General features: G+C 43.7%; 1 protein-coding gene across 5 annotated transcripts in view; it reads left to right on the top strand.

Moving 5' to 3' along the window:
• Positions 1-27,847, top strand: part of Pbx1 (PBX homeobox 1) — a 314,150-nt gene that overhangs the window by 226,717 nt on the left and 59,586 nt on the right. For 3 of the 5 annotated variants that reach the window (XM_075988521.1, XM_075988520.1, XM_075988522.1), the window contains 5 exons: positions 4,662-4,852; positions 12,208-12,343; positions 17,279-17,438; positions 24,271-24,383; positions 25,737-25,826. In XM_075988521.1, the coding sequence (XP_075844636.1) occupies positions 4,662-4,852; positions 12,208-12,343; positions 17,279-17,438; positions 24,271-24,383; positions 25,737-25,826 (690 nt within the window). The remainder of the gene's footprint in view (positions 1-4,661; positions 4,853-12,207; positions 12,344-17,278; positions 17,439-24,270; positions 24,384-25,736; positions 25,827-27,847) is intronic. The other 2 variants (XM_075988524.1, XM_075988523.1) reach the window with 1 other exon arrangement.

The raw sequence follows: 27,847 nt of genomic DNA, 5'->3' as shown, positions 1-27,847 counted from the left end.
GCCATCAGACAGGTGTAACTGAGGCTGAAGGAAGGAAAAGAAAAACCAGCATGTTAAGAACTGCGAGTCATTGCCCTGTACCTCCTTGGAAGAGGACACATGTTCTTGACACACTGTTGGCTCATGGAGACTTCTCTCGGGTCCCAGGAGAGTCTGAGATATGCTGCTTTGCCTAATCTTGATGCTTTTCCCCACATGGACCATCATGAATCTGGACTCTGCCCCAACCTAGTGGGATAACTTTAGAAGATGCGTGTGGAGCCTTTTCTTAAAAGGTCTCTGGATGGCCTCTTCTTGGTTTGTCTTATTTGTGCAATTCTTACTTCACCTTCTCCAGGATGTCTGGGCTATGCCTAGAAACCTGCCTAGACCTGACGTCTAGGTTAACTCATGCCAAATAAGCAAGGCAAGAAAGGAGCTCAGAATATAGCTTCCTCTAATCACACAACTGCAACGTGTGCTAGACTTGGAGGTGTTGAAAGATGGCTTTATTGTTTGTTTGGAATGCAGACAGCACAAAATTGATTTCTCCATTGGAACACCCTTGTCCCTCTCCCATCCTTGTCCAAAGTGGGTGACCACTTGGGCAGCAGGAGTCCCTTCCAATAGCATACTCACTTGCAAGACATCAGGGCCAATGTAATTGCCCTTGTTCTTCCTTACCAATTTGTTGTTGGATGCATAGGACTACTTGTTGCAGGCAAAGAAGGTGGAATGTAAGAGGTTAAACATGTGTCTGAGGTCACACATCCAGTAAGGAATAGAGGTTGCCCTACATGCCTGTTTTGACTCTTATTGAAAGAAGACCTGACTTCATTAGGAAAAAGGAAGTATAGCCATCAGTCAACATCAAATGACAAGCATGTTCTGTTGCCTCCCTGGGCTGGACTACTCTACTGGCATCAGGCTAGTGATAGAAATGTTCCCTCTAGGAACTTCTCATGGATTCCTGCCTATTCTAAATCATAGAGATGTTGGAAGTGAAGAACTTCGGGGAAAGCCCCACGAGTGCACAGCAAATTATGCAAATGTAGCGGTGGTCGATTTGTCTCATATATTTATTAGATTTAGGAAGTAAAGCGTCATGTCTCCTTATTTATGTTGGCAGTTTCTGGGTGAGAAGTGAATTCTGCTTAGCACATTCTGGATGCTTAATAATTTATTAAAATTAGTTTGTTAATTATAATAAATAGCTGCTTGTAAGGCGATGGCGCTGTTAACCTTTCAGCTGGTATGTTTGAGAGATCCATCTTCTTCATTTTTCTGTAACAGTTCCTCATGGGGGCTTTGTTAAAAGTAGGGAACCTCAGTCAGGTAAAATGTCACCCTCCATGTTCATAGTTGTTACTGTTAATTTTGCTGTCTTTGTTTTGTTCTTTGTATATTGATAACAGATAACCACACACAATAACTTCCCTCACCCTCAGCCCTCCAAATAAACCCAACAGGCAGGTTACTATTTTATCCCAAGGTTATTAAATAAGGAAGCTTCTAGAAACTTTCATCATTATTAAATGACAGTGATGGAACACTTCCATAGCAGATCGTGATGGTAGCTAAGGTAGGTAAAAGCTGACATACTCAAACAGATTAGAAAAAAAATACGGTATCAGAAAAACCCAATCTTATTCCAAGGTCTGTTTAGAGAAATGACCCTCTTGTTGCTTTGGGGAATTCCTCAGCTTTTATAAACAATGTCGCTGGAGTGTAACTCTCCAGGGCTGAACTAGGGTGGAATAACACCAGTTCACAGCTAAGGGGGCTCTTGGATTCCTCTTACCTTTGTGAGTGAGACTGGTGCCACATTCAGGTGGAAGGAGACAGGAAGAAGATGGATTGTATAACATGCAGGATGTCAGCCAAAATCTAGACCTTGTGAGGTTCCCTGTGAGGACTCCAGAGACCCTGGGGCAACCTCCTTGGGACACTTCTTTGTAGAAATCCTCCTACCCCACAAGGTGGCTAGAACTCTTCATCGTAGTTCTCTGTAATAGTTCACAGCAGAGATGACCAGACCCTGAGGGTTCTAGTTTGTCTTAGCCTCAAATATGTACCTTACTTCTACACTGTGAGCACTTGACCTAACAGAAGCAGCCCAGCTTCTGACATTGTCATGATGGGGAATTGAGAGGTCATTTTAGACAGTTCAGGTCCTAGATGAATCTAGACCATTCGGTCCTGTCCATCAAAGACAAGCTCAGAAACCCTGAGCCTCAGTTGTGTGTTCTCCCAGATGTTTTGCAGCTGTTTCGCTTTGCCTTAGCAGTAGGTAAAAGGGCTCCACTGTCTGCCCATTGCGGAGCTTAAAAAGCCCTGGAATAAAATGCCCCAACTAAACACCAGATATTGTGAGGATTTTGATTCACAGTAATGAAACACATTATTATTAACCAAGTGCTGCGGCTTCCCAGCTGAGAGCTGGTACATTCGACAAAACCTCCTAGCCTGCAGCTCCTGCTCCCTGCGAGTCCCCTAGAGGAGGATGCTGCAGCCCAGCGGATTGCTTTGTTTCCTCAGAAGGATGACTGTGGGCTGGCTAAGAGCCTAGCCCTCTATCTACTCTCTGTCGTGGGGGCCTTGGAAGTCCTGGGAGCTCACTGCCAGGTTGTAATTCCCTCTCTTTGCGGTACAGTTGCAGAGTCTGGGTTTGGCTTGGGAATAAGACTGTAACAGATCCGTGTCTCGATAACACTTTTCTGAATGGAGAATGCTACATAGACCCATCTGTGGCCTTTCCTTCAGCACATTCCTGCAGCATAAAGAGGGGGACATTTGTTATCACATTTATTTCAGCAAGGCAGACGTGAAGCCCACAGAAGTTTGCTCTGTCAGGATAATATGGTGGATTGCTAAGTCACCTCTGTATTTATTTACTTTATTTTATGTATAAATGTTTTACCTGACTGTTTGGAAGTGCACCACCTGTACACAGTGCCCAAGGAGGCCAGAAAAATGTATCAGATCCCCTGGAACAGGAACTACAGATGGTTGGGAGCTGCCATGAGGGTGCTGAAAACTAAAGTTAGGTCCTTTGCAAGCAGCATGTGTTCTCAACAGCTGAGCGGTCTCTCCAGCCCCTAGGTTACCTGTGTTCTAAAGGAATAATGAAGACACAGATTTGTTGGCCTATGTAGCTCTGCAGGTCTCTGCGGCATGTTCTTAGGTAGGGGATTTCCATCCTAGCTGACAAAGGGAAAGAAACACAGACACATTATAGAGCTTCCCCAAATGCCACTACTGAGTACGTCTAGCTGGCAGGGACCCAGGCAGCCTGTCACTCAGCCCATTTCCTCCTCTGTACAAATGTTCTCCTCTACATCTAGGTCTCTATGAACAAGAACATGGGTACCATTTAATGTGTTAGAGGGTTGAAGAATAATTAAATCTCTCAGAGAAGATGTGCCTTTTGATAACGCAAGAATTTGTATAAATATTCACAGGAGCGGGGTTCAAAACAGGCCTCCCACTGTGGATGCTTCCCTCTGCCCATGTTCCTTTGGTCATCCAAACTCAAAGAATGCTTCAGTAAATAGCCCATGACTGTGGGTTCCTGTTATTGCTGCTCCATTATTGGCACTTATGAAGAGCTTTATTGTAGAAAAGCACAGCAATGCAATGTTGTCGATACCGAGCATGTTTCTGCTCTTCATATTAAACTCGGAGTCCTTTGAGTCCTAACTTGAAGTTCTCGAAGCACCATCTTGCTCTTTTCATTACAAATCTAATACAGTTTTACAGCATTGCTGCGAGTTAATCGGTGAATAGATATTTTATTGAGTGTTCGGCTGATGAAACTAGACTATGGATGTTAAGTATTAATAACCGAAAGAGTGGGTAGCGGTTTCCCGAAGAGCGAGTTCAGCTTCTCCATTCCCAGGCCCATAAATGATAGGAAGCATTTGGGCCACACCTCGGTCCTCCCAGGCCTCCCGTGTGCCTTTGGGAAAGTCCCTTCATCCCTCTGGAGCACAGAGGCAACGCAGACGTGGAGTGGTTAGGTTTCCACTTCGACTTCCATGGCTGACTGATTGTCTACTCCTCCAGGGGTGGTTGCTAGACCCTGTAACTCACATTGGGTGCTCTGTTTATAAGGTTGCTGGGGACCGATTGCCTGTGTGTAGACCAGGCACAGGAGGGCTTCTTTAGATAAAACTCAAAGCCAGCTAATGAGAGATCTCTGGGAAGACTCATCAGCGCTTTTTGTTTTGTGATTTCAACTCTTGGCTGTCTATGTATCCCCAAATTGAATATTTGGAAGCCCTACCATGTCAGGGATAATGAACAAGACAAAGCTCATGATGTGTTTGACCCCAAGTCTCTCAACTCTTAACATAGGGCCAAAAGGCAGGGTTGGATGTTAAGTATCTCCCCTCTCATGGTCATAAAATCCAGGAAAAAATGATGTTAAAATGATTCAGAATTTTATTTTCCCTTAAGACATCAAAACCAGGGCCAAAATGTAGAGCAAGAGCCATTGGGAAGAAAAGGAATTTCCAGACAACCATTTATTCTAGCTATCAGATTTGATAAAATGCCATCAAATCTCCTACTTTTCTTCACTTGTACAAGTCTCTAGAAAATTGCCCCAACTGCACGTTGTGGACTCAGTTTGGTAAGCCGTGAATTTCAGCTCACCCCACGTTCCCTGTGTTGCCACGTAGGCATGCAATGAATTCACCACCCACGTGATGAACCTCCTTCGAGAGCAAAGCCGGACCAGGCCCATCTCCCCGAAGGAGATCGAGAGGATGGTCAGCATCATCCACCGCAAGTTCAGCTCCATCCAGATGCAGCTCAAGCAGAGCACGTGCGAGGCCGTCATGATCCTGCGCTCCCGGTTTCTGGATGCTAGGTGAGTCTCTGGGTTGTCCTGAAAGGTCATCAAGGTCTTGAAAGATCCTGATGCAGCAGGGTCAGGGTTCACAAGTTAGCCCTCTCTGAAGCTCTAATTCTACTACATTGAATGCTGACCAAACACTAGCTTGAATGCCGTTCTAAGGTCTGATGTGCCCAGGCAGGAGACTGCTGGTTTCCTATAGCACTGGGGGGGAAAAATCCATGATTGCAGGAGATAATGTTTATTGCTACAGATATCCCTCTCTGGGTGAGGAGCTCTGGTAACAATGAAAGGCCAGGCAAAATTTTTGTTGTTGTTGTTACATAGCACTGTTTCCCTGTGTTACAGGGACATGTCATAGCCGTGTGCTCATTGTCACTTAACTAGCAGACCATAGTGATACTTCCTCCAAGAGGGCTGGGTTCTAAGAGTTTGAAAGCTGGGCTCTTTCCCTCCATGTCTAGACAGAGAGTGGACTCCATTGAATTCAAGAAACATTTCTTAGGAGATCACCACGCATACTGTATTATGGGCTGTAAGTCCCCAGTTGGTCACCACACGCTTCCCTGAACATAGAGAAGCAGGAAGGTGTCAGAATAGGGTCTTGGTTAGTATGATGTTTCCTCTCTGGCTTCGGTGATGCTCATGACCTTACTTAAGAATTCAAAATAGAATGGTCCTTAAAAAAAAAAAAAAGCATGAGAACTGAAAGCATAAGACTGAGAACCAGTTCTTAATTCTCCTTTTCTGCAGACCAGTGGATTTATTTGAGCCCTTGGCTTTTCTTCTCAAGCCTCCGAGACAGTGTTAACCAGATTTTTCCCTTTATCTAGAAGAAGGATTTTGACAACTGATCTAACAAATGCTTCTTGTAGTAGAGGTATGCCTTATAACCCACAGTTCCTCTTGAGTTAGTCGTCTGTTGTGACTGGACAATTCCTGCAAACACCCTTACTGTAAGACTTCTGTTAATGCGTATTAGTATGTGACGGTCAGCATACCAGTTCTTGATGTGTATGGTTTTGTTCCTTTAAATCAGACTGAAGGATTCATGGCTATTCCAGGATTGCTCTCCTCTCTGAGAGCATGCATTATTCAGCTCTCCCACCTGCCTTTTCTCTTCGCAGTGGTAGAGTCTCTCATGGTCTATGGCCCCATTTAGAAGTCCCCAGCATCTTCTCCCACCCCCACCCCCCACTTCTCACTGTGTTTTTAGATTGCATGAGAAACAAAACGAGAATGCTAGTCTGCAAGATACACCTCTAGGTTAATAGGATCCTGTAGTCAAGGGAACGTAAAAGGAGGATGAGGCAGAAGAGATGGCTTCTCAATGAAGTTCACAAACTCCCCCAGCGAAGACCTGCGTTCAGTTCCCAATAAGTACATCAGGAGCGGCTTATAACCCCTTGTAACTTAAACGGCAGGGGAACCAAAGCCTTCTGGCTTCTATAGGCTTGCAGGCACTATCGTCACATACAAAACCTTCAACACATACATGTAATCAAAATTAAAATTAAATCTGAAAAGATAAAGGTTTCCTGTCTGGGTGTAGGGATATAATAGTAGGCAAAATCAACCCCCCTAGCAGAACCCACTGTCTCTTTTGCCCAGTGGCCTGCCGCCAGCCTGCTTTCTTTAAGGCAGCCACTCTGCACAATGCAAGTGACTGGTGGCTTCTGCCTTGGTCCTTCCTCTGTGCCGCAGCCGCCGCCACGCTGCATGTGTTCCCTGCATCCCCATGGTAACTCCCTTAGTTAAAATGCTGGAGTTGCTATTTACATTGGCAGATCCTGGGGAGGGGGGGGAGAAAAAGAAGAAGAAAAGAAAAGAAACTTTGGGTCTAGACTTTTTTGTTTGTTTGTTTGATTGGTTGGTTGGTTGGATTCTTGTTTGTTTTCATTTTTGAAAAAAATAAACTGGAGAAATGAGCAAAACAGATCCATTGTCTATATGGGTTTCTCTTTGCATCCATTCCATTGTGCCCAGTTGAAGGTCAGATTCTAAAAGGACACAGGACTAGCTGTGCTTTGTGCCCATTTCTTTTGCCTAGATTCTGCCATTTGAAACCAGAAGGGCAGTCGCTCTAAGGCAGGGTCTCTTTCTTACTTGAGTAAAAATACTTCAGATTGCCATTTCCGCCCCAGTATTCAAAATGGAAGCGGCCGCCCTCTGGTCACGGGTGGTCTCATCTCTTTGACTGTATTTGTTGGCAAAACATCACACCTAATTCCTGCCCAGGGTGAAGCAAATGGCTTTCCCAGTTCGAAAATTAATAACTTCCTGGTTAGGGAACTTATCTAATCTCCTACCAGTCATTGAAGGAGCAAGCTAAGCCAACCCCTGTGAGAGAGATATTCAGCACTCACTGTGGGTTTTCACCTGGCCCCCATCGTATACCCCCAAACTGTTCATCTGACGGGCAGGGCCTCATCAAATAAGATTTCATGGACGACAAATGGAATACAAAGAGGACTTGATTCAGTAATGGGATTAGTCTTTGTGTCTAATAGGTGTGTAGAAATGACTGTTACTCTCCTTTACGGTGGGACATGCCTCGGATTAGCTCTTAGTGACTCTATAGCACATTATTACACATGCAGCAGCTTAAAACCATACACTTCCATCGCCTCGTAGTTCCTGGTCGCCTACAGTTTGGGCATAGCTCGGCTGGGTCTGCAGCCAAAGCTCCCACCAAAGGATCTACAGAGTCTGTGGCTACATTTGAAGTTCAGGTGCAGTAAACCCTGTTCCCTGTGGGATTTAGAGAGCTTTGGTTTGTGGAGGCCATCCCTCTCCAGAAGCATTTCACAATCTGACTGTTTCTTCCTGGAGGCCTGCAAGACAAACTTCGCTTGCTAAAGCCTTATCCTAGTCACAAGGTGAGACCTCATTGTGGTCACCATCCCAGTCACTTGAAGAAGGTATCACACATATCAGGGGCAAGGGCATTAGAACCCCTCTCTAGCTGAGCTCTTGGCCCAGTTATCTCCAGCTCAGGTTGGAGCCTTTCTCCTTAGCTTACACTGATGTAAGGATGCCAGCAAAGTTGAACCTAAAATTCTGTTTATCCATTTGTCATCTTACCTTGTGTATCTCATACTATGGGCTGTCCATCTTGGTTTATTCAGTATTACACATTGTGTTTCTCTTAAAGAGAATAAAGGGGGAGAAATGTAAACATCTAGTGGTTTCGAAGTAAAAATTTTAAAGTTTTTTTTTCGTATAATACTTGGTTGGAGTTTGTAATACTAACACAGGCGCTTAGAAATGTACTCCCGGACTGTGCCCTGAATTACTATAAACAGGTCCAAAGCAAAGGAAAAGACATCAATAAAGTACGGGCAGTCTGACCCTATATGTAGAGTTACTTATGCTTATAATTAGACTCCTGGTATTGGCCAGATGGTGTTTTAGCTATTGGAATAGCAAATATAACATATAAATATGTGTCTTGCCTTCTCATAGCTCATGATCTCATGGGTATACCCTTGCAGATAAGCATAGAACTGCATGTCAGACCTAAGAACATCCACTTACCAACTCTTGCCACAAGGGAAACGGTCCAGGAAACTGAAGACATCTTGCATTTCAGAAGACAAGGATGCTTGTGGGGTAGGATGAGTGACAGGAGCAACACAGAGCATCCTCCTTCGACTTCAGCAGCTATCCCTACCCAAGAGCTCCCTATGTGGTAGACACAAGGTTTCAAATAGGAATGAGCTGTGGCTACTGCCCTTGAGGAATTTGCTTTGTAGTTGCAGACATATGTAAGCCGTGGCAAACACTGTGTGAGAGAGAAACATGCCAGGCAGTCTAAAGAGGTAGAGGAACCGACCTGCAAGCCACAGGGTCTTTGATTAATGAGGACATCCGGGATGTTGCTGAACAAAACGGTGTAGCAGTGTGTAGAAAGTTGGGAAAGTGAGAACCGGTGAGTAGGTGAACCACTGAGAACCTTAGCTGTACCAGGGAGGTTCGGAATCCCTTCTTTTATGGAACAAAGTTGTTTAGGGAAGGGTTAGGAGAAAGTGTTGTGCAAACTCTGTAATTACACTGGATCCAAGTTCTGGCTACAGGGTAAATGACCCCTGTGATCATGGACAAGTGACTCATCGTCCCCCAAACTCAGTTTTTGTATTTATAAAATGGGGATGATTCTATACATGAGAACATGAAAGGTAACATGAAAAATAAATATAGTATCTGGCACATAACACTCATTCGGTAATTTCAGTATAGTGCTCATAGCAATTCCTAGGCCACCCAATATGTATGTTTATATTTAACAAATTTAAATATTATTATCTTTAATAAATGAGTAAATATAATTTATATAACGGTGTGATATATGTATATGTAACATTAGTATATATTATCCATTTTATAGCTTAGTGACATCAGTAGAGAGAGTGTTGGTTTAGGAAGGTTGCTATGGTGATTCTGCTGAGGATGTGCTAAATTGGAAGACTCTGAAGTGACCCACTGCTGACCTCTCTGGCCCTCAGACGGGGCCAGCACAACCAGAGGAGGAAATACAGTCCACACCTTGTAGATCAGTGACAGGAAGCTGGTCTTGTTTGAAGGTAGACATGACTATCTTACAGAGTTAAAGCAAGCAGTGGGTTTTGTGGTCATCTAGTGTTTCTACAGTCTCCTAAATCCTCCTCTCTTCCATGTTGGTTGTTTGAGAGTAGTTTCTGGCAACATCAGTCTAAAGGCGCATGACGAGTTAATGGCCATTTGACTCTGAATTAAAATATAAAATCAGGATGCCAATTTTTTTTTTGTAGCTCTATTAGGCACTTATCAGCTGCATGGTGGCCTCAGGTCACTATGGCTACTGTATTGGATAACACAAACAGAACATTCCCTCATCACAAAAACACCACTTGACACCATTAGTCAGCAGTGCTGTGATGTGCACTGGCTCATCTAAATCATTCAAAAATAGCAGTGACATCAGGAATGGAACAAAGGGACAGATAGATGTAGAAGATCAGCACTGTCGGGACCTGCTGCGGGGCCAGGACCAGATGAGGGTAGGCATGCAGCAAGAGGGAGTCTGTGCTTCTCGTTATCATGGTTCTTTTAGAAAAGAAAAAAGAAGAGTCTCCCATGGACCACAATCAGACAGGAATCTGTCTTCAAAATGTTGTGATAGTCAATAAGCATCCACATTTTCTTACATTAAAAGCCAAGATCCTGGTGGAGAGAGATGGTCTAATGATTAAAAATGCGTGCTGCTCTTCCATAGGGTCCAGGTTGGGTCCCAGTACCACTTGTAGACTTAGAACTGGCTGGAACTGGCTGGAACAGGAGATCTGATACCCTCTTCTGGCAGTACGCGTACATACACATAGACATGTGCAGGCAAACTGCCTATACACTATACCCCACCCACCCACACACACAATCCTCAGCCATCACTGCTTCTGACTGCATGGAGATCTCAAATATTGGCCCACGAGCCAGTCCCACGAAAGCAAGGAAAGCAGTTGTCTCCACTCTCAACCTTACCTTCAGACACGAGTTATTTTCACTACGTTGCCTGAAGCACTAAAAAAATCCAGATCACCGGATTTCTGAGACAGATTAAGACAGCTCCTGAGAGAAGTGATAAACCAGTCCATCCGAGTAGACAAGACCACCGAGGGATGGTCGCAGGTTACGATGACACCCGGAGAGCCAGCAACAGCTGTCTGCACCATCCCCACACCACAAGCCCATTCCTGAGAGGTTTCCTTTGAGCTCAGTTGGAAGAGTCCCAAAAAATACACTGTAATGCTAATTACAAATAATGGGATGAAGGATTGGGGGTTCTCCCAGCCTCAGAAGCATTCCGGGTCCAAATAGCCAGGCCTAAAACAACAATCTGTAAGAAAGACAGAGAGAGGGTTTTGGAAGGCAAACCAAGAGAAGGCACATTAACCACTAGGCCACCTTCTTTGAATTTCCATTAGTCAAGGACTTTCCACATATACCTCCTTTATCTTGGGGCTGTTCCATCCAATCTGTCCAGTTTCTGATGCTGGATGACCCAGAAACTCAGCGTGATTTGGGAGAGTGACTTGGGCTTGGCGTAATCTGGACAGATGTGGTTGATACCTGTGGGCAGATGGTGTTCATCCGGTAAAATCAGGGATGTGATTGTGTTAATTAATCCAAGAGGGACCCTGAAAATACAGTATTAGCGGAGTTTCTAGTCTAGCGAGGCCACCAGTGCTTTCTGTTGGCTAAATTTGGAAGACCGTGCCCTGGTATAACCAGGTACGTTCTGGAATTCTTTTCCTTAAGGAACAGCTTTGACAAAGGCAAGGCAGGTAAATATGCTAATAAAGGGAATTTAAAGATGAAGGCTTTACCCACTTCAAAGAGGGAAAACCAGGTCTACAGAGAGCCCAGAGTCCTCCAGGAGACTATCCAACTACCCACAGGCCTTAGCAGAAAGAAAGCAATAAAGTGATTCTCCTTTGAAAGTTGTTCAATTAGTTCTTTTTATTTTTTAAGGCAGAAAAGTGCTTTTATGCAAAGAAAAATGGTCTTCTTCCTTTTGGCAACCTGTGTATGAGGAAGAATTCTGTGAGCTTTTGTTTTTACCATTTAGCAGCTGTTCCTGCTGAAGAAATGCCATCTCTCTCTCTGTTTGAGGGAGGTCAGATGGTCAGGGGGTTGACCCCAGCCAGCTTCTTGCCCTCTTCCCCAGATGGCTTTTTAAACTGTTGGACACATTTGCATGGGGACAGAATGGAGAGAAAATGACAGCTTATTTTTAACCCGGGGCTACAGAGCCTCGGTGTCGCTGCCAGGAGGCAACGTGTATAGACCAAAGAGCCTGGTTCTGATGCCAGGCAGACCTGAACTGTCTCCATAGCATGCCTGCTGCGTGAATTAGAACATGCTACTTCATCTTTGAATAGGAGTAACCCCATCTACCTCTCAGGTGGGGTGAATGGCTTGAGTTCATTCCCGCGAAGGAAAGGCCTAGAGTACAACCCCTGAGTCTGGAGTTTGTCTGGTGCCAGATGTTCCACTGTGTTCTCCCTCTGTATGGTCCTCATATGCTACCCAGGAGCTTTTTTTCATTCAGTTACAGAAGCGGATGCTTAGGGAGAACCTCCGCAGACAGCCAGATGATGTCTAGCTGGTCTAGGATTCAAACCCAAGGTGACCTGAGTATATAAATGTGCCTGGTTCTCTTCTCCAGTGTGTGAAATACAGAGGAATCGTGATTAGTGGTTTGAGCATCCAGCCCCCTTTTGCAGATTTCCTTGAACTCTCCCTTTGCTCAAAGATGTATCTTCTAGAAGCCGACCTTATTCTGTTCCTCTAACAGCCTTCTTTCTCCTCCCTCTCCCTTTCTCCTAATGAAGGCGGAAGAGACGGAATTTCAACAAGCAGGCCACAGAAATTCTGAACGAATATTTCTATTCCCATCTCAGCAACCCTTACCCCAGTGAGGAAGCCAAAGAGGAATTAGCCAAGAAGTGTGGCATCACAGTCTCCCAGGTGAGGAAACCCTCCAGGAGCCAGCTTGTAGTCTGGCCTGATGGAGCCTCATGGCAGGGTCTTGGAGGTTTTTATTGGATGTTCAGGTTTTGTACAATCCACCAGTGAAAGCCTTCAAAGGACAAGGTAAGTTCTTAATGCTTGTGAGACCGTCTCCAGTTAAGTCAAGAAGTCTAAAAGAAACCAACCAGAGGAAGAGAAAAATTAGAAAACACTACAAAAAGAGGAACAGGCTCCCTCTGGATGGGTGTCTTAGGGTTCCTATTTCTGTGAAGAGACACAATGACCACAGCAACTCTTATCAAAGAAAGCATTTAATTGGGGTGGCTTACAGCTTCAGAGGTTTAGCCCATTGTCATAGTGGGGAGCAAGGCAGCATGCAGGCAGACGTAATGCTGGAGATGCAGCTGAGAGGTCTACATCTGGATCTGCAGGCAACAGGAAGTGCACTGTCTACCACACAGAGCACAGAGTGAGCAAAGAAGAATTCACCCCCACAGTGACGTACTTCCTCCTACAAGGCCACACCCACTCCTCCTCATACTGCTGCTGCCTTTGGGGGCTATTTTCTTTCAAACCACAGGATGGATAACGTTTATTACAGAGTACCTTCACCTTCTATGCTGTTTCTTCCAACTTAGGCAATTTCTTCTCATTTTCCTCCCAACCCAGGAACTTTAATAAGAGTCAGTGAATGGAACTATTTGAATGAAAGAATTGTAAATGCTTTCTTAGGATGTTCTGACTCTACAGCTAACAACTGATTGGGAGAAGGAATTTAGCATGCCACTCTGATGATATTGGAATGGTTTCACGAAATGTCACTGAGTGCCCCCTTCTTCCAACATGCATTAACTGTAACAGATGCCTACTGACTTGGAAAGATACGTAATGCAAAAATTATATAGACGTAGAATCTCTAACATTAATGTGAAAAGAAAAGCAAACAATATTATTATTGGACCTTTGCCATAGAATAAAAAAATGTATAAGAAAAATAGTATACTCCCCTAGATTTGAGAAGTAGACTTCCTTACAATAGTGGACAGTCTCTTGGAAACAAACATCTGCTTAGGTAAGACAGAATGAATATAGACCCTTTAACCCAGGCCTTTAGTGTGGCTTCTCTGACTTAGCTGAAGGTCATTTCCAGTCTTAGCAAATAAGGAAAATAGGAGCCAGGTATTGAAACTCAAGTAACCTAACCTAATGTTTTTCTAGGGATGTTAGCATTTTTGTCTAGATTTAGACTTCTTGTCTATTGAAATACAGTGGGGGAGGGGAAGAAATGATAACCTTGCTACTGGTGGAATATATGATGAATGGTTTTAAGGCACAAACCATACCACTAAGCCACAGATTAGTAGGTTTTAGTCCTCTACTTCCAAGGTAGAGTTAAACCACTCCAGGGACTGAATCTGAAGTTTGTGATTCCAGATTCCAAATTTTTAATTTATCTATAAAGGAGGAAAGGAACCTTTCTGGAGGCAATCAAAATCCCAGCTAATGGTCCTGCCCTGCTGTAGCAACCTCTACCTTCTTCATTGTGGAAACTCAAGTGCTGAATTCTTTGTTCACCAAAATACTTATTTAGATGTTATGTCTCCTTTCTCTTTCTCCCAGCTATCCTAAGGCCATCTGTCTCTGTGCATATCTCTCTCTCTCTCTCTCTCTCTCTCTCTCTCTCTCTCTCTCTCTCTCTCACACACACACACACACACACACACACACACACACACACACACACACAACCACCACCACAATAACAACACTAGTCAGGCTAAGCTGCTCCACATTATCAAGCAAATCCTGGTGGGAAACTACATGTTACCATTTGTAGAATATTCTTTGTAGACGATGGTCAATGTGATATTTTAGAAGATTCACTCTTACCTTTGAAGGGTTTTCATTACACTACTTACTGATCATGGCTGATTGGAGCATACATGTTAAAGGTGTATCTGTTTCTCAGATCTAGTGAAGTATTAAGTTTCTTTATGGGGTGGAAGCTCAGGAACCACCCTTTTTAGCATTAGACTCATGGGATCCATTTTTGGTTTCTTGGTACCCTTATTTCTGGCCTTCCTCTTTTCCCCTGAGCCATCCCCACTCCATCTTTTGAAGTCCACTCATTTCTTTTCTTAGCTTTTATCAGTACACGATCCACTCAGTAAACCTTAATCATCCATTTTCAGTCGCTACTTCTTTTGACATGTACTGAGAAGCTATTGGTTACTCTCATGACCCCAGACAAAAATGAGCACATAAACCTAAATCCCTCTGAAATGCCTCCAATGACCATCTTCTCCCTGGGATCCCCAAAGGCCCCTCCGTCCATGTGAGTGCTATTCTGAGCATGCTATAGTTTTTGTTGTTATTGTTGTTGTTGTTCTTTGGGGGCTCACCACCCCGCTCCCAAATAAATACACAGAGACTTATTCTTACTTATGAATGCCCAGCCTTAGCTTGGCTTATTTTTAGCCAGCTTTTCTTAACTTAAATTATCCATCTACCTTTTGCCTCTGGACTTCTACTTTTCTCTATTCTATATACCTTTCTGTACTTCTTACTCTGTGGCTGGCTGTGTGGCTGAGTGGATGGCCCCTGGCATCCTTCTCTCCTCTTTTTCTCATGCCTCACCTTACTTCTTCTATTTATTCTCTCTGCCTGGAGCCCCGCTTATCTCTCTCCTGCCTAGCTACTGACCATTCAGCTCTTTATTAGACCAATCGGGTGTTTTAGACAGGCAAAGTCACACAGCTTCACAGAGGTAAACAAATGCAACATAAAAGAACACGTCACATCTTTGCATCATTAAACTAATATTCCACAAGAGTATGGTCCTTAGGCCCCAGCAGCAGCACCACCACCACCACCACCACCGCAGCAGCAGCAGCAGCAGGAGGAGGAGGATATCACCTGTGAGCTGTGAGAAACACAGCCCCTTGAGTCTTATACCAACCCTGTATCCGAATCTTTGAGACTAGGGCCTAGAATCTGTTTTCACAAACCATCTGTGAATACTTAACTCAGAAAAGCACCATTCCACGCACTCCCAGCTACAAATGTAACTCCATTTGAATATCCAGATGGGGCTTTTGTCCCGGAACACTAAACTCATGTATATCACTTCCCCCTGGATTTTGCCTTGGCTCTGCCCATAGGCTCTTGAAACATAACATGCTTGAGATGTAAATCAAACACTTCCCACAAAACCTATTATTCTTTCTGTATTGGCTGACTCATGCTATCTCATCCATATGCATCCCTAGTGCCTGACACATATTAGGCCGTTAGTCTATGACAGTTGAGTATTAATTAAGGAAACACCGACTCTACATATTATCTGAGATAGATGATAGCGCTATGTAGACACTGTAGGAAATGCCCGAGTCTTCCAAATAAGGCCTCTTCTAATGTAAACAGGAAGTCTTTTGCAAAACACAGCCCTGGACCTGGGTCATTTCTTTCTTCCCAGAAGGTCCTTCTAAACCACCTTCATCTTTCCCTCTTTTCTCCAGTTGCTTTTGAAATACGCTCCAACCCCTTTCTCCACCCCACCCCCCCGTTACACATAGAAATCAATAAGCAATGATAATTGTGATTGATTCATATGAACAGTGAAACTTAGATCAAGAGGAATTTGAATTTTAGAGTGCAGGTAGACTTGGCACGGCCCTGAGTCATACTCAGAAGCGCCCTTCCTCCTCCAGTTTAGCTCTGCTTTTCTGCATCTGCTACAAATAAAGCAGTTTAGTATTGAATTTTTTTCTCTCTTGTTTGCTAATATTGCACTGGTTTAGTTTGATTTTCATAATAAAGATTGGCCTTTCTGCTGCAGTGTGAGCCATGTAGGCCTTTGACTGTTAGCTGGTCAGATAAGATGTGTTAGCTTTGTGAATGCATTCAAAAATAAGGTGGTTTTACCTTACAGTTTCTTTATCTGCCATTGTTGATGGAAGGTTGACTATGAATTCTATATGAGGTATGTTTGTTACATGTGTGATCAATTTGCTCTTCCCTCATCAGTTTTCAGAGTTTGTTTTGTAATTAGATAAAAGCCACAATCCTGTGGTCCAAAATCACATTGAAATGTAAGGTGTTATTAGATGTCCCTCCCCGAGGCAGAACTTGGGGGATAAATGTCAGCGTATGCCCCAACTCCTTTCTTGTAGAAGTCTTTGTAAAAATGGGGAAGAAGTATCCACTGAAGTTGAGCCACGACAGCTGCTCTGAGCCATAGGAAGGAAATAGATGAACAAAAGAAAGTAAATTAGGTTTATTGTGTTCATCGGTTTTAACATTTGAAAGCAGGAATTCAAAGTAATAATTAGTTGTATGCATCAATTGCTTGGCTTCTTTTGTTCCATACATAAGGCCAAACTTTGTGTAAGGCAATGAGAGAAACTATATTGATAAAGTCTATAGCACAATACAGCTAAGAATCAAAGTTTATAGTAAGGTCATTTAACTGATAAAAATTTCAACTTAGTGTATGTATAGAAGCATCCATATACTGGTATAGATTTATGTGAACATTTTAAAAGTCTGTATTTTGATTGTACAATGACAGCTTTAGCATTGCTTTGAAAAAGAGCAAACAAACATAAACAAAATAAATGTTTATTTAAATATAATAAGTTAGGAAATAAGCAAATGGAAAATTCTAAGTTGAAGAGTCCCAGCTTCAGTGAGTAAGTCTTCCATAGGAGAGTAGCTGTCATAGCGCTCTTGTGGGATTTTCGAGAACCCATAGTAGGTCATTGCTCTTTTTGAGGAGCTGCCTTTACTTCCGTGGTTTTAACTGATAGTACAAAAGCCATAAGTGAGGTCATAGTATTCCAGCCCTCCCAGCCCTTCCCAGACTCTTACGTTTCTCTGCAGCGTCTTCTGAAGGGTAAAATGCTAATTCTGCCATCTCTCCTACCACTCCAGGTATCAAACTGGTTTGGAAATAAGCGGATCCGGTACAAGAAGAACATAGGTAAATTTCAAGAGGAAGCCAATATTTATGCTGCCAAAACGGCTGTCACTGCCACCAATGTGTCAGCCCACGGAAGCCAAGCTAACTCGCCCTCCACTCCCAACTCAGCGGGTTAGTTTCTTCTTTGATTCGGGGGGATTGTTCTCCATTTGTATATTTGTTTTTCCTACTTTGAGACTTTAATTCTTAAAATTTTTTGGTTCATCGATTTATACATTCAATTATTATTTGTTGTTAGTGACACTTTTGGGTTTTGTTGTCAAATCAAAAGGGTGATGTGTTTGTAAGATGGGGCTGTCTCCAGGTTTATGTTGTAATGCATTTGTTTACCTTAAAAATGGAGGTACATTGTTTGGCTTTAATGAGTCCTCTAAACTCCCAGATCAAACTTAACGCTTAGAGGCTGTTCCTTTGGGTTCTCATATGATGTTTCTGTCCTCCTTTACCTTGCTATCCCCGTAGTATAATGTCTGGGTCTTCTGCTGGCATTCATTCTGTGAAGGAATGTCTGCGCTTCTAGCAAAGATCTCATTAGCAAATTCTAATGCAGAGCCAGGCTACAGTATTTCCTCGATGCTGTTTAGAGATATTATTCTTTATTGTTTTGTTTTATTGGCTTTCTTTATGAAAACTATCGGGAAAATTGCAAGCTGTTAATTCAGACCTTTCAGACTTGAGTGTTCATATTATAATTTCAATCATTTACCCTGGGTCTAAGTTTTATTTCTGCAAACATGCATTGTACCACTAAATGTAGACTTTAGGCTGACCTAGAAGTACATATGGGAAATGCCCCCATCACTTCTGAATTTCCATGATGCCATTAAATTCAGTAATATAGGAAATATAACCTTCATGCTTGCATGCTGTAGAAAGCATGTTGAGACTTCTACTGGAGTGGATAAAGGGAACACAGACATTTCTTTATTAAATATGTTTATATCAGTCATCCTTCTCCATAACAGATGAAATATATTTATTTGGAATGTGTAATGCACTTCTAAGTCTGATGATACCAATACTAGCAAATCTAATTGTATCGCATCATAATATGGTTGCAAATCTGGGATTTCTGGGATTTCTTTGAGTATATCATGACTTTAACCTCACAGTGTAGCTGTTCACAAAAGGGCTTCTTCCTGCCCTTTGCCGCCTTTGTCACTGGCGACCTTTAGGGCCCCACTCACTTCTTCTGTGAGCCTCTCTTTGAACTAATTTGTTAGCATCAGGTTCTCCAAGGCCCTGGGCTATATACTACCAAGATCTTCTTTTGTTTAATTGGAATCACGCATGAAGAGAGCCCTTGGCTTTGTAACCCTTCCCATCATACAACACTGACTAATGTGATCCAGTTCAATGTTTCTCAGACATGCAGGCCAGGTGGCCCCGAAGAACACACTTGTGTTTGACATTTCTGTTGGTTTTGATGTTGTTGTTGTTGTTGGCCAGTGTTCTTCTTCCTCGTCATGGTGTGGTTGATAAAGGATCCAGGCTAACAGGTTCAATAACCAGAGTTTCCTCCTTTCCTTTCCAAGCTGGTCGATTATTAAAGATTTCATACCAGGCATCACAAGGCGAGCTGTAACACTAGGCAGGCAATCTCGCTTATCTCTGTGGAAGAAGTATAATTCTGTCAATATTAGCAAAAATGCACTCAGCACTCCTGCAGAGGTTATCATAATGCAAAACAGATATCAAAATGACTTTTTCCCCTGTCCCTGCTCTATCTGCATCACAGATGGCTTCGTGTGATTTATGACTAGTCCTTAGAAGGGCCCTGTGGGCTCCCTTCATTACTAAATCCATAACTATTTTTCTTTCCTAAAGCCCTTAAAAAGAGACAAGTAAGCATTTTAACCCCCACTCTGTGTTTAAGAATTATGTTGGCTCTTATAGAATGTCAGTCTGATTACAGTTTCCTAAGGAATTTTCTGGTGACTTAAACTTCGTATGACTATTCTCAGCACAAAGGACATTATTATGGAAAACTTGCGCCAAGGCTTCCAGTTGTGCCTAAGTTGTTGGAAATAATTTGCAGAGGAACCCTTTGTAGTGTTCTCTAATACAGAGACCAAAGGAAACACTATTGTAGATGTGTAATAGCTTGGAATTTTAGAAGATAGGTGTCTTAACAGGAAAAAGGTATAAATGGGTTTTTCTGTATTTTCTTCAGCTGTTAGCAGCCTAAATCATGGCATAGAGTGGAGGATAAGTGCTCAGACTTTTCCATTGAGTGTTTATTGTATCGTGTGCCAGCTCTTCAGTAATTTCAAAGGAGAAACGGTAATGGAAAGAGATTGTAAATAAGAGGTTAATATATGAAAAGGTATTTGGGTAGGTTTTGAAGTCCTGGATTTTGGCACCCAGGACAGTTTTATGTTCTCAGTCTGGAAATGGAAATTCTCCCAGCGTCTTTGCTCACTTTACATACTCATTTCCACTGCACAAAAGACAATACTACAAATAAATCCCCTTCCTTCCCCTGGCTTTTGTGTAGGGAAGAGCACTCCAGGGTGGTTAGCGAGACCACACTTACATAGCCCCGTTTCTTCGGTAGACTTTGCCTCCTTTCCTGTAGCCCCACATCATAAAAATCACTTAGAGCTAGGTTCTGCCAGGGAATTTGCAAGTGTCGAGAGACTTTCAGCAGATGTTACTGTGTCTTCTAGCAGAGGTGAGCAAAACACATGCAGCGATGGGGAAGAATGAGAGGAAAACAGTTGAGAGAGAGGGTGTAGGGAACGAGAGGACCAATTGACATCCTTGTAAAAAGCCTTGGGTATAACACAACCAGAAAAACCCTAGGTAATGAGCTCTCCTTTTCCCATGTTTGAAAAGATTATAAAAGCATGAACTGAAGACTCAGAAAAAGGCAAATGCTTTCATGGAAGCAACAGTGAGATGTGATTAGGTTTATATCTAGTAATAAGATCTGTCCTCTGTCCTCTCAGATGACATGGAGGTCTGGCTGAGTCAGGCCAATCACCTCATCCATGGGAAACATGATGTTTTTAGATGACAGAAATTAAAGCAATATTTGCCAGGTAGCTGCTTCATAAAATATATATGAAGAGGAGCCATGAGCTCATACTTTCAGACATTTTGAGTGTTTTAAGACATATAACCTTTGTTGTGGGTCATTGATTCTCAACTAGGGGTTAGTATGTAGCCTAGGAGACATTCAGTAGTATCTGAAGATCATCGTTTTAAAGGGTGTTACTGACATAAATAGTTGGAAATGAAGAGCCATTTAGCCATCCCACAAGGCATAAGATATTCCCCACAGCAAAGGATTATCCAGCCTACCTTGTCAAGACTGGGAAACCATGCTCTGGGTTTAAGTTATATTTTATTATTAAGTTAGTTGGGTTTTATTGCACATTTGGGTTTTGTTTGTTTGTTTAGTTTTTTCTGAACAAGCTTTAGACTCCTAAAGATGATTCGAAGTGAAAATACTATCTTCAGGAACTTGCCTTATGAAAATGGATGCTCGCACATTTTCATGTCATACTGCTTGCCCAAGCAAACACCTTAGAATCCTGAGTGATCCTTTATTTCTTCTCTGTCTAATTAAGTGCAGATGTCAGTCTGCACACACCTCAAGGATCTGTGTGTGTACACTTGCCTTCATTCCTAAGTCAAATTCAGGACCTTCTCACTGCCAGCACATCTTGAAGTGTGCTTCTAGTCTTTGCTAATTACTCCCCGCAGCCTGCAGATAAAGTGGCTGGGTGGTCTCAGCAAACCCGGTAACATGCAGCCACTCTTTGGGAATTCCACAGCACTTCCAAGAAAGCCCATTCACTGTCCGGGAAGGATGTGCTTCTCAGGAGGCTCTCCATTCAAGAAACCATTTATTCCCACCCTTCAGTGCTGGGTGAAGAGCACACCACCATACTTTGGGACTTGTGTAGACTTTACTGTGGCACTAGACATACTTGGTCCCTTCCATCCACTCCATCACTGCCTCTAAATTCTCACCAAAGAGCCACGACAGTGCCATACCTGGGTGTACAGAGACCACGAAATGCTGAAACAGCACAGGCAAGAGCACGAGGGACGATTTCTACAATTACTGCTCTGACACAAATGCATTTGTACAAGAAGTACATTTGTATGCGCATGTTTATCCCTGTGTATATTACACAGCCAGGCGTATTTACAATTTATCTATGCACATATATATATTTTTAAAATCATCTATGTCAATTGCAGTGTACATCTTGTAAATAAAGCACACTCCATGTCTGCATGCTTCTGTGGACGCCATGCTCCTTGGCATCAGTGTAGCCCTTTGGGGATTTCTCCCATGGCACAGGTTATGTAGTGGTTACCAATAAACCCTCAGCCGGGCATACAGCAACAAGGTAGTTGTTACATGGTATCTGAGAGTGGGAAAGAAATAAAATACCTGGGCTGCAAACTCATCACTTTGGAGCTAAGAAGCATGGGAAATCTGATGACATAAATATGGCTATTGTGTACGTTCTTGGTTCCAATAAGTTACCGGACAAGACCTTTATATTGCAATGACTTTATTGCTTAGGCCATGTCTCTATGATTACAAACTTTATCTAATGGGGTCACAACTTGTCTGTCAATGCCTGGGTATGCTATACAGCCGTAAGAGTTTGATCTACAATACATGTTGCTTCTTCCATAGCTGGGGAAGATGGGTTCAAATATAGTGTGTCGTACTAATGGAGGGAAGTTACAGGCCAAATCTTCCCACTGACTGAATATAAATCACGCATGATGAGATCTTATTCCTGTTTTGCTAAGATCCAGTGTTTCTAATTCCGTTTCGATAAGCTACAGAAAGAAATATGTGCCAGACGAGACACAGTCCTTTTGTTAATATTTAAGTTCTCTCTCAACCATGAAGATCGCCATTCCCTTTGCATAGAAAAGCAGAAATGAGAAGAGGGCTAGAGGCAGCTTCAGTTTTTATAGAAATACAGTTGCACAGCTTCTTGTATGAAGATGCACACTCCCTAGAACTAAGAAAAATGGAGATGGTTCTTAACTGGTGGTTGTCCCCAAGATTACAAATGCCTGGTTCTCCTAAATGGCTCTTGTTGCAGACATGTCATGACACAGTATACAGTCATGTATCAACATGTAATGACACAGTATACAGTCGTGTATCAGTGTGTGATGACACAGTATACAGCCGTGTATTAACGTGTAATGACACAGTATACAGTCGTGTATCAGTGTGTGATGACACAGTATACAGTCGTGTATCAACATGTAATGACACAGTATACAGTCGTGTATCAGTGTGTGATGACACAGTATACAGTCATGTATCAACATGTAATGACACAGTATACAGTCATGTATCAACATGTAATGACACAGTATACAGTCATGTATCAACATGTAATGACACAGTATACAGTCGTGTATCAGTGTGTGATGACACAGTATACAGTCGTGTATCAACGTGTAATGACACAGTATACAGTCGTGTATCAACATGTAATGACACAGTATACAGTCGTGTATCAACGTGTAATGACACAGTATACAGTCGTGTATCAACATGTAATGACACAGTATACAGTCATGTATCAACATGTAATGACACAGTATACAGTCGTGTATCAGTGTGTGATGACACAGTATACATTCGTGTATCAACGTGTAATGACACAGTATACACTCGTGTATCAACGTGTAATGACACAGTATACAGTCGTGTATCAACGTGTAATGACACAGTATACAGTCATGTATCAGTTACTGGGGAAGAGAGGAGAACACACTGTTAAGGGACGGTTCTCCGAGGGAAAAGGAAAGGCCTTCTCCTCTTCTCCTCTGCTTAGCTGTTGACAGACTTGTAACTTGCAGGGTTTACATCCCTGTCTTAGGAGAAGAGACAGAATGCATCAGATGGGGGGCATGACTCATTGCTAGGTGACTCTCCATTGGTGGTGGCTGCCAGAAGACTCACACAAGAGCACAGGCTTAGAAGTCACACAGAGCAACTGACCTGGGTCCCTGAGGTCTCTCCTTTGCCAGGCTAATGTCATGTTTTTAACCAAACCTTGCACGTTGAGCTTTCTTTCCTTTGCATTGCACGATGAGTTCGGAGCTCCAATTAGCTTCCATAAGCCCTGGTGTTCAGGGTGAGCTTGGGCTGGGTTCACCCCATAGGAGACTGTGGAAGGATCTAAAGCCAACCACATGGGATTTCCATCTCTGGGAGGTAAAAGCCCATGGCTGACCCCCCGTTCTGGAGACCCACTTTAAAAACCTCTAGAAGCATCTCATGCATGCTTGAAATTCTTGGCCTAGTGTTCTGCTTCATCTTTCTGAATTCTGGCAACTGATAGGAAGAATGGGCCATTCTCACATAATCTTGAAATCTTTGTGGTTTCCACATAGTAAGGAAGTTTCCCTTATTTCTAGAAACCAAGAGTATCAGTAGACTTCGGGAGACATTGCCTCTGTGCATGCTCCTGTGTGCTGCCCCTGTGTGAGTAGATGGGGTCAGCAAAGCATATGTAGAATCCGCAAAAGGTGTCCTCATGCTTAGTTATGGCGGCGGAAATATCACTGGTCAGCCCGTACCACTGGCCACAATCTCTGTCTTATTGACCTCCTGGCCAAGCCTAAAACATGAGAGCCTTGAAAGCAAAATCTTACATAGACTACACGAGAAGAATTCAACTTCCCTTTCTCAGCTTCCAGTTGCTAGCAGAAAGCGGTCTCGATGACAACTTGTAGTGAGGGGTAGCTTCATGTAACAGCGACAGTGTGCACCCTCTTGCTTGCTCTGTTCTTCATGCTACTAACCAGGCTCTGTGGTTGTCGTTGTCGTCTTACATTTGATTTGGGGGGGGTTGCTTTGCATGTCCTGCTCCTCTTGGCTGTTGGTTGCGGGGTCAAGCCTTTTTCTTTCTGTGATTCAGGTGCCTCACTCTTTCCTTTCCAGGTTCTTCCAGTTCTTTTAACATGTCAAACTCTGGAGATTTGTTCATGAGCGTGCAGTCACTCAATGGGGATTCTTACCAAGGGGCCCAGGTTGGAGCCAACGTGCAATCACAGGTAGGGACCCAGCCAATATGCCACCAGGTGAATTCAGGAGTGTCCAAGAGCCTTCAGGTGTATCAGCTCCCTGCTTCTGTCCAGACAGAGAGGAGCCAAAAAGAAAGGAAGGGAAAGGCAGATACACAGCAACCAAACCAAATCAAAACAAAACAAAATAGAAAATACAACCATTACCGTAGGGGAGCGTGTCCATGCTTTGTGAGTATGTTTGGCTCTGGCTTGTCAGTCACTCTAGGAAGGCAGGAAAAGAGGAAGTGCGGAGTGGGGTGAAGGAGGCCTGTGAGGCAGGTGGGACTGGCATCTTCATTTTTCTTCGAGGGGAAAGGATTTTCAGCCCGCTCTCTCTTCCGAGTCTCATCTCATCTGCTGGTTTCCCATCTCCAGGCTTGGCTAACATAAAGAAGTCATCAGTGGTCAGGCAAATGCCCTGAGATCTCCTGTTTTCATTTTAAACTTGAAAATGACCAAGCCAGCTTGACTAAACACATACGCTTAGTCACCCTTGAGGTCAATGGACTCGAGTGTCTGATGATAAGACCACAATGGGAACCAAAAATCAGTCATGTGTAAAAACCTCAGTGCTACTTAGGAAAACTACCCGCCTTCAAGACAGATACCTCGGGAGGCCATCCTGCTAGCTCAGCATGAAGTGTGACGCGAGAGGGTGAAGTCGTATGCTCTGGGTCACAATGACTTGGGAAGATATGAGCCACAGCTACCCGTGTGTCCTATCCGGCACATGGGACAGAAAGCATTACGTGCCTGGAATAGACAGCTGGCTGGTGACTCAGCCCCTTGCGCAGGAAGCACTGCCTGAAAACAAATTTGAGGTGATACAGGCAGACTTTGGTCATGTGACCAAACGACTTACCATCATCCTTGATTAAAAAAAACAAAAAACAAAAAACAAACAACAACAAGAAAAAAAACTGGGTCTTTATCTCAGTCTCCTGTGACATGGCTGCCCAAGATTAAATGGAACCTTGGCTCTCCTACAAGTTGCATGGGATGATCTTTAGGGAAGAGAAGTGGCAGTGGGGGGAACATCTCCGTCCTCTCCCCTCCACCCCCTCTAGCACCACAGTCCCTGTCACCTCACACAGCTCCGCAATCTGTCTCAGTTTGGGGAACCCAAGTTTGCTTTTACTGTTTCACTGAACTCCGAAGTAACAGTGGATTTGTCATGAGGGGGAGTCCTGGCCTCTTCCTCATGGACTCTCCCCCCAGGAAGAGCATCTCCAAAATGAATGCTTTAATGTGGGATGCCACAGCAGTAGCCTTGTGAGACGATAATGCGCCACATCTCCCCCCCACTCGACTAATTGCTTCTCTGTTGTTGCTTCTGTCTAGGTGGATACCCTTCGCCATGTTATCAGCCAGACAGGAGGATACAGTGACGGACTCGCAGCCAGTCAGATGTACAGTCCGCAGGGCATCAGTGTAAGCAAACAAGGCTCCCCGAACCCTTTGTTTCTATTCTATCACTGCCAATTATTTCAAAGCCACAGGGCCCAGAATGCCACTTAGTAGGGCTTGTCTTCCCTCTACAGTCACCTAGTTTCTTGTTTCTGTATCGGTCATGCCATCGGCAGCATCCGCCCCATGAAAAAAAGTGGTGTTCGGGCAGGCTTCATGCAGGCAGCTGGCGTCTAGGGCTGTCAGACACAATCAGCGTTTGCGTGGCACCTGCGGCCACATGCGTTCAGCTGAGAGGAGCTGCTAAACAGGTGACACCTAGTATAACAGTGGTAGGAAATGTCACCACAGTCTGAGACCAGGGCATCTGGAGAGGAAAACCAGCGGCCCAGATCCATTGCGGCCAGGTTTGTGGCCATAAAAATAAAATACCTTTTGTTCCAAATCTGCCGATAGATGATTTTCAAGGATCAACACGAAGGTCTAGTATGTTGAAGGGACAGGGAGGGGGTGTGACCATCTTCCACTTGTTCTTGGGTGCGCTGGCGGCTCCTGACTAGCATGAAAATTCATAGCGACAAGCTATGTCGCACAGAGTGAAATCGATCAGACAGACACAAGGAGAACCGAGTGTAGATTTGGGACAGCAATCCAACTTGATTTCTCAGATCAATCGTCTGCTATCTCAGCAGCGATGACAGCAGGCTGGGACATGAGGGAAGCCTGGAAAAAGAGGCTGTCCTTTGGATCAGGGGTGATTTCCAGTCTTATAGGGGTCGCGGGAGGTTCCGGTGGGATGATTGGCTTGGAACTGCTAAAAGAAAGCAGAGCTGTGGTTGGTTGATGAGAGTCATTGTTATTGTTTGTTGTCATCGTGATTAAAGAAAGTTAGGAGTGGAAGGAAGGCAATGCAGCCCTGATTTAATAATGCGATCTCAGTCTGTTCTAATTGAGGCATAATGTCTACAAGGACATGGGGGATGGCCTCTTCAACTCTGCGTTGAGTCTCGTTCTACCCAATTATGGCAGATCTGGAAGGAATCAAGAGAAGAGCGCATCAGATGAAGAATAGTTCTTTTAAAAAGAGGAATGGCGGAGCTGATAGCTCCACCGGTTGAGTGCCTGCTTTGCAAACGTGAACACCTAAGCTGGACCCGTAGCACCCATGTAAAAACTCACCTGACAGCACATTCACAAACCCGTCACTAGGGCGGCAGAGGCAGGCAGATCCCTACAGCTCCTTAGCGAGAGAGCCTAGTGAGAGAGACCCAGTCTTAAGACGTGAAGTGGAGCACAATCAAGGAAGAGAGCAGTCTTTAACCACTGGCCTCAGCATACACATACAACACGTGTACACTCACCCACGTGCACCCGTGCACACAGCCACACAAGCACATACACAAACTACTCACACGTAAAGAAGAGGAATTCTTATCCCATAGAAGAGAAAGTATGGGTAATGGATAACAAGTTTAATGCTGCTCTCACAGAGAGGGATCGGCTTCATCAGGATAAGTTTACTGAGTAAAAGCACCAGGGAAATGGATTCCAAGTACCCACAATAATAGGTCCAAACTAGCCTTTGTGACAGTCAAGGTCTACCCACCACTAGAGAGCCTCAGACATGGATTGACTAACAGCTTGGTAAAAATATGGTAGCAGGGAGCCTGTCATTAGGTAATAAAAAAAAAAGGGTGGGGGGTGCATATATTGTTGATTACAGTTAAGAATTCTTTTGGGGATGGGGGTCTCAAGGTTGGGTTTCTCTGTGTAACAGTCCTGGTTGTCCTGGAACTTGCTTTGTCGAGCAGGCTGACTTTGAACTCAGAGATTCTCCTGCCTCTGCTCCCTGAGTGCTGGGATTAAAGGTGTGCACCACCACCACCCAGCAAGTATTCTTTCTCATACCTTTAGGCGGAATCTCTTCCGAGTTCAGTAGCCTAACTGTTGATCGCTCTTTGGGAAGAAAGGAAAGGCCAGCCTGTCTTGTTGAACATGCTTTGAACAGTCGTGTCATTTCCTAGAAAAGTTCAGGGAAGAGATTC

The sequence above is a fragment of the Microtus pennsylvanicus genome, chromosome 10, assembly GCF_037038515.1.
Source record: "Microtus pennsylvanicus isolate mMicPen1 chromosome 10, mMicPen1.hap1, whole genome shotgun sequence".
NCBI lineage: Eukaryota > Metazoa > Chordata > Mammalia > Rodentia > Cricetidae > Microtus > Microtus pennsylvanicus.
Note: the sequence above shows the minus strand (reverse complement) of the source record. Positions and strands in the feature narration are given on the sequence as shown.